This window comes from Mesoplodon densirostris, chromosome 10, assembly GCF_025265405.1.
Source record: "Mesoplodon densirostris isolate mMesDen1 chromosome 10, mMesDen1 primary haplotype, whole genome shotgun sequence".
Lineage (NCBI taxonomy): Eukaryota > Metazoa > Chordata > Mammalia > Artiodactyla > Ziphiidae > Mesoplodon > Mesoplodon densirostris.
In genome coordinates, this window is record NC_082670.1 from 25,126,862 (window position 1) to 25,138,165 (window position 11,304).

The window sequence follows — 11,304 nt, forward strand, 5'->3', positions numbered from 1 at the left end:
TACCACAGGGGTTAAGTGAAAACATTGTAGTTGGAGGGTGCCCAGACCTCTCTCCGCATTCTCTGTATTCTAAGCGCACAGTGTTAGCCAACCGTTCATTCACAAATTCATTCCATCAGTAAATCCGTATTGCACAGCGTCCCATGTGGGCACTGAGAATCTGGTGGACACAGTAGCCAAGAGGGACCACTAGGCTGCCCACCTCTAGGGCCTCCATTCACATCACAGGCTATGCGGTGACTTTAGCCAGCAGCCTGTAGACAGTATCCTCCCCCTCATATTTTCTAGTGGTGGGAGACAGACCGTAAATAAATGGACACACCATAGCCACAGATGGTGACAACTGGCGTTAAGGGTGATGAAATGGGGGCAGAGGCAGTACTTTAGACAGAGTGGTCGGGGAAGGCATCTCTGAGCAAGTGACTCCGAGCTGGGCCCCAGCGATTGGGAAGGAACTCCACGTGCACAGAGACATGCTGAGCAGAGGGAACAGCCGGTACAGAGGCCTGCAGGCAGGAAAGGGCTTGGCTTGTGAGAGGCCAACACATGGCCCGAGCCCCGTCAGAGAGAATGAGGTGTTAGACGCATGAGGCATCTTTGGGGGTCCTATAAGAAATTTGGATTTTATTTCATGAGCCACTGGAAGCTCTTGAAGGGTCGTAGCTGGTGGAGTGACATTCTTTTATTGACATCTATGTGCTGCATGGGTGAGGGGCCCACAAGCTGTCGCTGTTGTCCAGGTGGGGACAGTGGTGCTCAGACCCAGGGTGGAGACCTAGGGCGGGGAATGGAGGCCCTGCTGATGCACTGATTCCCCACTCTTGATTGGGAACAGGCCTCCTAAATACTACCAGACCTCATCAGGCTTGGCACTGTGGCCTTAGGAGATTGGCCTGACACTTCCCAGATGACGGGGTATGGGGGGGGCAAAGACTCCAGCTGCAGTGAGCACAGGCAGAGAGAGTTATTTCTTTTGGGCTCTAAGGGTTGAAGAAGGGTAAAGGATGAATTGAGTTTTTCTCTTCTGAAAGCTGCCTTCAAGGCCTGATAGGAGTGGGAAGTGGGTGGTCCGGGGGGAAGTGGTTTGTCTTGCAATTGAGGTCAAGGCAGCCTTGGGCGTGAGGGAGTCAGTGAGGGTCATTGGTACAGACCAGAGTCACCTCTGATAGTCCGTGTCAGGTTGAGAGGATGGAACCTCAGAATTCAGAGAAAGGAGAGCAGAGGGCTGCAGAGCTGGGCTTGGGGGTGTGGAGGGACAAGAGAAGAACTCGGGCAGCTAAGGCAGTGGTCTGCGAAGGCAGACGAGTAGGAAGGCCAAGGGGCACAGAAGCCCAGGACTGCACCAGGCGGTCAGGACATCAGACGTGGACAGATGTGTTGGTAGACGTTGAAGTCTGCCAGGCCGCTCACCAGGAGGCAGCGCACTCGCCCCGAAGATGGCATCTTCCCTCTGCCACCCATCTGATGGCAGCATCCTGGTCAGTTTCTGCTTTGACGGTTGAAACACAGGAAGTCTTTGACAAATTGGATTCTGCGTTCGTTTCATCTCTGACATGGGATGCAAGATTAAATATAAATTTTGCCTTTGAAAAACATTTCTTCCCTATTAGGAATAAATATAAGAAACGGCATACTCCCGAATCCAGGGAAGGATTTTATTCCATCTAATCCATGGTCTAGTTCTGGTTTGTCTGGAAAATCTTCAGGGATGGTATCGGTGATCAGCAAAATAAATTCAGGTGAGTAATGATGATTAACCCCTAAATGATAAGAAACATGGATGTGGCAGGGTGACAAGCCGTGGAACCACAAGGGCCTCTGGCGTGAAAACCCTGGGCCTCTTTTCCAGGCCCGTGCTGCTCTCTGTCACCTGGCAGCAAGCCTTGGGGACTCCGCCGGTTCCCTCGGGCTCTGCCGTCAAGAGTAGCAGGGGACGAGAGCGGTCTTCCCTGGTGCGAGGGAAAAACAGTCTTACGAGTCTGGATTCTGAGGCCCTGCTATGTGGTGGGCGACCTCCCGTGTCACACTTCACTGGGTCTGCCTTGCTCTGGCTTCTCCCTTCTGTCTGATGGCCCAGCCTTAGCCCGGGGCATCCGAACCCCTTCTGGTTGGAAGGTGGACGGTTTGGAAGCCCCTGCCTACTCTTTAGATAATAGACGGATGTATTTCAGAAGTCCTCCAGGCAGACACACCCCGTGCCCAGTAGACAGCTTCCCCTGCTGTGGGCTGCTTCCCCTTCCACATGCCAAGTAAACATCTGGGCTTCTCTTCTCCCTGCCTTTGTCCATTGCGTGTTCATGTATTTTACGGAATAGAAAAAGGAAAGAGAATATATCCACACCCACGTACCCACCACCCAGCTTATAAAAGACTCTGCAAACACACACGAAGCCCAGAGCCTTGCCTTTCCTCCCTTCCTCTTTTCCTCTCCTTCCCCACGAGCCCCACTCTGCCTGAGTTGGGTGTTTATTATTTCCATGCTTTGTTTTTAGTATACAAGAAATACCTAGTATGGTTTTGCATGTTTTAAAATTTATATGCATATAATCCTGGATCTCCACTCATTTTAATAATTATATTACGTATGCAGCAATTATACATCCATAGAATATATATCACATTATGTATAGTATTACATATACAATATATATAAGTGTATGATACACGATTTATTATTTATACTAGAATATAACTTTTTTAATTCAAGTATAGCTGCTGTTCAATATTATATAAGCTACAGGTGTGCGCTATAGTGATTCACAGTCTTGAAAGGTTATGCTCCACTTATAGTTATTATAAAATATTGGCTATATTACCCGTGCTGTGCAATATATCCTTTGTAGCTTATTTTATACCTAATAGCTTGTACCTCTTAACCTCCTACCCCTATACTGCCTCTCCTCCCTTCCCTCCCTCACTGGCAACCACTAGTTCTCTATATCTGTCTGCTTTTTTGTTGTTACATTTATTAGTTTGTTAATATTTTTTTAACATCTTTATTGGAGTATAATTGCTTTACAGTGGTGTGTTACTTTCTGCTTTACAACAAAGGGAATCAGCTATACATATACATATGTCCCCATATCCCCTCCCTCTTGCATCTCCCTCCCACCCTCCCTATCCCACCCCTCTAGGTGGTCACAAAGCACGGAGCTGCTCTCCCTGTGCTGTGCAGCTGCTTCCCACTAGCTAACTATTTTACGTTTGGTAGTGTATATATGTCCATGCCACTCTCTCACTTTGTCACAGCTTACCCTTCCCCCTCCGCATGTCCTCAAGTCCATTCTCTAGTAGGTGTGTGTCTTTATTCCTGTCCCGCCCCAGGTTCTTCATAACCAGTTTTTTTTTAATTCCATATATATGTATTAGCATATGGTATTTGTTTTTCTCTTTCTGACTTACTTCACTCTGTATGACAGACTCTAAGTCCATCCACCTCACTACAAATAACTCAATTTTGTTTCTTTGTTAATGTTTTTTAGATTCCACGTATAAGTTATATCATACAGTATTTGTCTTTATCTGACTTATTTCACTTAGTATAACGACCTCCAAGTCCATCCGTATTGCTGCAAATGGCAAAATTTTGTTCTTTCTTATGGCTGAGTAGTATTCCATTGTATATCTATACCACGTCTTCTTTATCCATTCATCTGTTGATGGACACTTAGGACATAATTTATTCATTCCTTCTCTTCTTGACCAACATGTAAGTTGTTGACAGTTTTCACAGTTAGAGCGCCGGAGTGAGCATTGATGCCCCCTATAGGTGGTGTGCACGTGTGAGGTTTCTGGGTATGACATAAACGCGTTAGCTTAAAGGCTGTGCTCATCTTGGACTTCACAGATTTTGCCCAGCTGCGGTCCAGCAGGGTGTGGGAGTTGTACTCTGCCCTTGATGCCTCTTGGTACTGTTGAGATTGTAAACGGGTGCTCATCTGAGGGTGTGCAATGGCATCTTACTGTGGCTTCAACCCGCATGCCCCATTGACTGATGAGGGTTGATCATCTTCTCTTGTGTTTACTGACTCTACGTTTTTTTCCTTCTGTGCTTTCCTTGTTCAAATTCTCTTCCCATTTTTCTTCTTATCTATCTAGTCACCAAAATTGCAAACTGTGCTCCAGCTGACCAACACGGCTCCTCACACAGGAGCTCCAGACCCTTTCTCCCACTCTGCCCTGAGCAGTTGCCAAGAATGCTCTGTGTTGTGAAGACAGAGAGCAACTCTCCCCCTCATGAACTCTTCCAAATTGATATAACTTCCGTTTGTATAACATTCTTCGTTATTCCTTGTGCACCTTGAAGCCTTAATAATAAGGCTCATTATAAATCCGCATTCACCCATCCGATACGTATCGATTACTTGCTATATGTAAGGCTTTCCATGAACCGCCTGGAACACTAAGATGAATAGCACCCAGTTCCTGCCCTTAAAACTGTCTCAAGACAGAAATGACATAAAAAGTGAACGTATTTAATATATTTTAATAAGGATTAATTTTCTGGTTCTGGACAAGAATACTTAGCATAGAATTACTTATAATAGCTAAATAATTAACATAACCTGTATGCTGATCAATAAGAGAATGGTTAAATGAGTTATGGTTTAACCATATTCTGGAATTTGTATATACTGACATGGAAGGCTAACTGTTGTATATTATGGAGCAGAAAAAGAAAATTCCAGAACAGCTTTAACTTATTATTACAAACAGAAAATTCCAAATTTCCCCTTTTTTTAAGCAAACCAACCTACCAGCCTCCTTGTGGGTACAAGCTACAGGGTCAGCACTGTCTTTGCACACCCTCGCCCCATCCCCCAGTGTTTCCAGCAGTGTGGTGTGGTGGAATGCTCTGCTCGGAATTCACTGTATTTATCCTAATTCTTTTCCCCTGAAAGTCAAACCTGGTTCTCTATTGTCCTGCCCCACTGTCCTTTACCCCCATTGGTGTCCTGTGCATGTCTTTGCAGTAACAAGCTTTTCCTTTTGCAAATCAGTTGGTTCCACCTCAACAAGTTCTAGTGGACTGGCTGGAAACTATATCCCTTCCTTTCTGAAAAAAGAAATCGGTTCTACTGTGCAGAGGGTCCACGTGGCACCTATACCTGACCCTTCCCCTGGTAAGTTCTATTTCATATTATTATTATTCATGAATTGATTTAACACACAGTTATCATACAACTGCTTTGTGCTGGCCCTTGTAGGCCTAGGGTCCACGAGTGAAGGAGACACAAAGCTTCCTGTCCTCCTGGGACTTGTACTCTACAGACAATAAGTAGACCAAATAAGATGCTCCAGAAGTGCTAAGGGGAAACTAAAGCAGGGAGTAGGGAGTGTGGGGTGCAGATGCATTTTACGTAGGGCGGCCAAAGAAGACCTCACTGCAAAGGAGCCATCAGGTAAAGATCTACAGGAGGTGAGCGAGCAAGCCCTATAATGCAGGCTCTTGGTGCCTGGGCCTCTAGGTAGGATGGGCCTGGTAGATGCAAGGAACATCAGGGAGGCGGAGTGCAGGAATGGTGTGAACAAGGGAAGGGTAGCAGGAAGAGGAGGTCAGAGAGGTGATGGGGGGGATGCCCCCCACAGGTCACTGTAAGCACGTCGTCATGACTCTGAGCCACATGGAAGCCCCCAGAGGGTTCTGAGCTGGGCACTGAGGGGATCTGACTTCTACCTCCAGGCTCACTCAAGCCCTGTTGTCACTAGACTGAAAGGGCGAGCAGGGTGGAAGTAGGGAAACCAACCAGGAGGCTGTCACGATTATCCAGGCGAGGAATGAGGCTTGTCTGGGCCAGTGGTGATGGTTGACCTGGGCCAGGTTTTGGGTAGGTTTGGAAGGTAGAGCCAATAGGATTTGCTGAAAATTACAAGTGGGATCTGAGAAAAAGAGAAGGGTCAGGGATGACACCAGTAATTCTGGCCTGACCACTATAGAATGGGGTTGTCCTTAGCTGGGAGGGAGGACTCTGAAGAGGCGGCTGCTCTGGAACTCTCCTTTGCTAATATTTTTGCCACCAAGATGCTCTTTGCTGCATTTTGTTTGCATGGGTCCCGTATCAGTCAGACCCACCTTTCTCTTTCATTGCAGGTTATTCTTCCCTGAAGGCTGTGAGACCTCATCCTGGGCGACCTTTTTTCCATACGCAACCTAGAAGCACTCCCGGGTCGCTGCCCCGGCCTCCGGCCGCCCAGCCCGTGCACGGCCGGACAGACTGGGCTGCTAAGTATGCATCTCGGCGATGACTGTCACGAAGCCCTTTGTAGGGGACAGCAGGACACTCTCCCTCAGCCAGCTGGTGTTCTACCTGCAAGAGACTTTCGGATGGTGGAAAAGCAAACACTTTATAGTTATTCTTCTGAACTGAGACATTTCAATATTCATTTTTAAAGTTTTTTTTTTAACTATTGATTTGAATGCAGTACCTTTTTTTGTACAAAGTTATTTTATTCTAAAACTGGGTCCCATTATTTTCTTAAACAGCAGCATTTTGTATATATGGATTATGTTTTAGCATTTTATACAGTCAACTTTGTAAGGAAGTTTTTAAAGATTAATTGATTTTCCTTTGGGGTTCCAGATAATATTTTATACAGATTTTTAAAAATAGAATAATAATGATGCAGTATTGCAACAGGGGTGCAATTTAAGGCTACACGATAAAGGGTTTTTTCCTCAATGTGTGCGGATATTTGTGAAGTGGTTAGATTTTAAATGTGGCATATTCGGTACTTTAGGCTTTTTTGGACTGACCCCAGCACCAGAAAACTGACCATCTGCCGTTCTCAATACCATGTTATTGGTTTGACTTTTTGATACCGCTGTGCTGTTCTAAAAGTACTATTATATAACTCACTTTGTTTTCTTTTTACTCCCCAGATGAAAGAACTCTAAGTAAATATTTTTAGAAATGTTTATAACACCCTTTTTGGTGGTTGGAGATATCCAGCTGAAACCAAGCTATGCCATGATATTCTATTTTCTTCCATTTTTGAAATCAACTTGTATAAGTACCCACAAAAAAGGAAGCTTTTCAAGCCAAAATGTTCTCCATGTAAAGGTTAACACGGTCACTTAAACTGTATCCCTGCCAAGATGCATGATCCAAAAGCTAAGTTTCAAAGCAGCAGAAGATTTTTTATTATCCTAACCCTCAGAATGTTGCATTTAGCTCAGTTTTCATGGCAACTTGGGGAGCAGGAAAGATAGATGGCAGAGGTCCCACTGGTCTGGGAAGTCACAGCCACCATGATGTCAGTGTCTGTCACGTGCCACATTCAAAGAACTCTTAACCCTTGTGTAGTTTCTTTCAACAGTGAGAACTCTATATGGTGGGCAGAGGCTGTTCCATTGAGAGGAATGTTTACAGCAATTTTGAAAATGACAAAGCTAGTTTGGAGACAGAAAAAGACAAAAAGTCCACTCTGATCCACCTCTGTGGGCACACTCGCCTCCACTCATGGTCACCTGAAAGGCAAGAGAGAAGGTCACCGTCTGTAAACGCGACATAATCTCCTGAGTATATTGACTCACCTTCTCGCAGGGCTCAAGGCACTCTCATTTGGTTCCAGGATATAGCAAGTTGAGCCAATGAAATTGTCATTTTTGTAGGTTAAAATGAATATCAGCACTTTGATATGGTTCAACCTAATAAGTTGGTAAATTTTTGCTTTGACGTATTCATAATACATTGCAGCTTGAACAAATCAGGATGGTTCCCAAGGGGCCCTCACCTAAAATCAGGGAGTAATTTGTGCTTTGGAGAGTCTGGCTCAAAAATATACTTGACCAAGCACCATGATCGCTGGGGGCATGAGAAAAGCACATGATGGATGTGGATTTGAGAGGTAATATTTTCCTGTTAACAAACTGGCAGCAAAGCTTCAGGAAATAAAGATGTATATGTAAGCACAACTTGAAGCTGAATTCATTTCTGTATTATATTCTCATTATCTCAAGCAACAGAAAATGTGTTTTCAGAGATGAGTCCTTTACCATGAGGTTAATATTTATTTCCCCTTTCTGTATTATGTATAAAAAGTAAGTTAATCTGAAAGCTTACCCAGCTTGCTGGAAAGCTGGTTTTAAATTGTAAATACCCCCTAGAGAACCAGATGGATTGTGAATACCATATTCTTGGCCCTCTAGCTTATGTTAAGGTCATTACATTTTTTTTAAATTGAAAAACCCAGTTACCTGGTTATTACACATTATAAAATTGTTTTTCTATTACTTTTGTAGGGCCCAAATTCAGAAAATATTTCACTTTTCTTCTTCTTCCTCTTTCATTTGTTTATCAGCAAACAACTTCCCTCGGGAAGCAAAACATGTTTATTCATTTGCAAGTCAAGTAGCTGACGCTGCATTGAGCAAACTAGAAGGCTGAAAAAACTATGTCAATTCTAAAGAACTAGCAAAATCCTATAAAGTTCTCTTTTCCCCCCGCCCTGAAATGGGTAAAGGATAAATTGAGCACACAAGCTGTTTACTATAGAAGCAAATAGTCACCATTATTTTGTTAAGTGAAAATGAAATGCTACCTGTTGCCTATATTTTTAGTTACTATAGACTTACAAAATGTACTGCAAGACACCAAGAAGAATGATGAGTTTAACTGTACTTATCCACGTCTGTACCTCATTTCCAGGCAGAAAGCTTTCTGGGACGTCAGGAAATGGTACAGTGCCCAAAGGTTCAGTGACAGTGGTATGCCAAAGGGTATGTGTGTGAACTGCAGGGAAAGTTGCTTGGGCATAAAAGCTACTCTTGGTGTGATTGTTAATTTGACAATAAGCTGCCATTAATTACTAAGCCCTCACCCAGCTCATGTATGATTTAAATAGGAAGGAAACTGATTTTTAAGCAATATTTTAGACATATCTCTTGCCTGAAGGACTATATACGTCTAATAAACTGACGCTATGTCATCATCTGGAGTTATCAAAAATTGAATACAGTCAAGGCAACCCATGTAACGCAAGAATCGTTTTGTTTTTAAGTACAAATTACCAGTACTGTTGGAGTTCATGGGCACCATGTTTTTTCATGAGGTGGCATCAAGCCATTGTTTTGTGCCATTTAGGAGAGAAAAAGAATGCAGGCTGTATGTTTCAGCTCAATGTATGATCCAAAGCAATATGTTTATAAGAAAATGTTTGACATACTAATTATTTTATATCATTTAAAGCATACTGTAGCAACTTGTTTGTTTAATATATGTGGTTAATTTTTAGAATTATTTTTTACAATTTCCAACCAAAGTACTGTATTTTATATAATTTATTGTGAGGACCTTCTCATGGAAACCCATAGAAGACAAACTGGGGGCATATATCACATTAATCTGTATTATCAGTTTCTTATAGTCACTGTGCAAATGTGAATTTAAAATGACCTGAACAGTCTTCTGATGTGGATATTTCAGTGCTGACAGCAATTTAGTCTCCTGGTTTGATTACAGGGGAGTAACTACGAATATATTTAATTATAAAGCAAATAGTCATGTGATGGGAAGGTAGGAGGACAGAAAACCACTTACTCAAGCCCCTTCTGAAATAAAATGTTCCTTTTTTGAATAGTTTGTCCTAAGGTGTTTAAAAACATTAACTTTACTTAAGGAAAATTCTACTCCAAATAAAGTTACAGCTTAAGAAAAATTGATTTGAGTGTTCTGTTTTTGTTTTTATGTTCTTCCATCAAACAATAACATTACTATTTCCTAATTTGGAATTTTGATATTTTATAACTTCTCCTTAACGCTTAATATAGTGTTACTGCCGTGAAATTGAAAGCATACACTTAGACTAGCAGTAGGAAGCGTTGTCTTGCAATGTGGAGGCTTTTTAAATCTAGCTTTTAGCAAGTTAGGTGACTAGGAATATTTGAAAAAGAAAAAAGCAGGTCAAAACAATTTCTTGTTGCTGATTTCATCACGATTAATATCTACCTTGCGTTTTTCTAGCTTTCATAGTACACTCACATGTACCATATAAACCTTCAAAAGAAGCTCCTAACTTCATGAATTCCATACAGAATTCCACAGGAAATTCTTCTCCCAAACATTCTTTGAAACCTTAAAAGAATTTTGAGGGAGTGAATCCGTAGGTGATGTGCCCTTCCCCATCAGAACATCCCTGGACCTGGATGGGGGAAGGGTCAAAGACTGAGATGAGTTCCCAGGGCCTCTGAATATATTGATATATATCAGGTAGGTAGAAAGACAACATGAGTAAGACTGTCGCAGGCTGGGAGCAACTCCAAGGGTCTCCAAGAATAGAATGATTTCAGGCACTTCCAAGGAGCAGAATGACCTAAGCATACCTGTTGTAGAATAGCAGAATTATTATAACAGGAGTTTTTAATTTCTCCACAAGCTTGTTTAATGAGAGTCTTATGACACTGCCTTAGTTTCTCTTTCAGGTAAACAAGATCACTAGGATGGTATGACCCCTAATTTATTAGGTTGGACGTATGAGGTGTCCATTTTTGTAAGTTAGAAAAAATTAGTAAAATACCAACAATTTGATATGGTTCAACCAATTAGAAATAAGAAAATGGAGATAAAGGTTTGGCTGATCAACAACGTTTATAATAATGCCTGTCCTACCTAGTTCAATGAAAGCGAATCTTTGTAGAAAGGTGGCTTGGAAAATATTGATAAAGTATGACCACTTTCAGCAGGTTTGGAAAATACGGCTTCTGCCTCTCTCACCTTCCAAGATGGCCCACACTGTCTGTGGAGTGTGTATTTCTATGAATAAACCTCCTTTCACTTAAAAAAAAAAAAAAGAAATATATATGGCTTCCTACCTATGTCAACTTGAGTAATCTCTGTGTTAGGTCAGAGTTAGAAAAATGAAATTGAACACATATTGCTTTTCGTATTTGAAAGTGACTTTCCTGACTCTTGGTGTGCCCAGCTGTTCTTGTTTTTTCTTCTTACTTTACATATTTTCTCTGTCTGGATAAACTCACCCTTTTGCTGCCAAGTTAATCCATCTCAGTCCTCTCTTCTGAGTTGTCACTGGCCTCTTTTTTAATTTTATTTTTATTTTTTTATTGAAATATAGTTGATTCATAATGTGTTAATTTCTGCTATACAGCAAAGTTCTTCAGTTATACATATGTATATAATTCTTTTTTTAGTATTCTTTTCCATTATGGTTTATCACATAACATTGAATATAGTTCTCTGTGCTACACAGTAGGACCTTGTTGTTTATCCATTCTGAATATAACAGCTTACATCTGCTCACCCCAACCTCCACCAGCCTCTTCAACTGTCTAGTGGACATTTCCAGTTG

At 42.2% G+C, this 11,304-nt stretch overlaps 1 protein-coding gene across 1 annotated transcript in view; it reads left to right on the forward strand.

The window, feature by feature from the left end:
- The window catches only part of CILK1 (ciliogenesis associated kinase 1), a 35,047-nt gene extending 25,424 nt beyond the window's left edge, over nt 1-9,623 (forward strand). Inside the window, exons 11-13 of the mRNA XM_060110531.1 lie at nt 1,611-1,739; nt 5,001-5,123; nt 6,092-9,623. Coding sequence (XP_059966514.1) covers nt 1,611-1,739; nt 5,001-5,123; nt 6,092-6,246 — 407 coding nt within the window. The 3' untranslated portion in view covers nt 6,247-9,623. The remainder of the gene's footprint in view (nt 1-1,610; nt 1,740-5,000; nt 5,124-6,091) is intronic.
- The last annotated feature ends 1,681 nt before the right edge of the window (nt 9,624-11,304 follow it).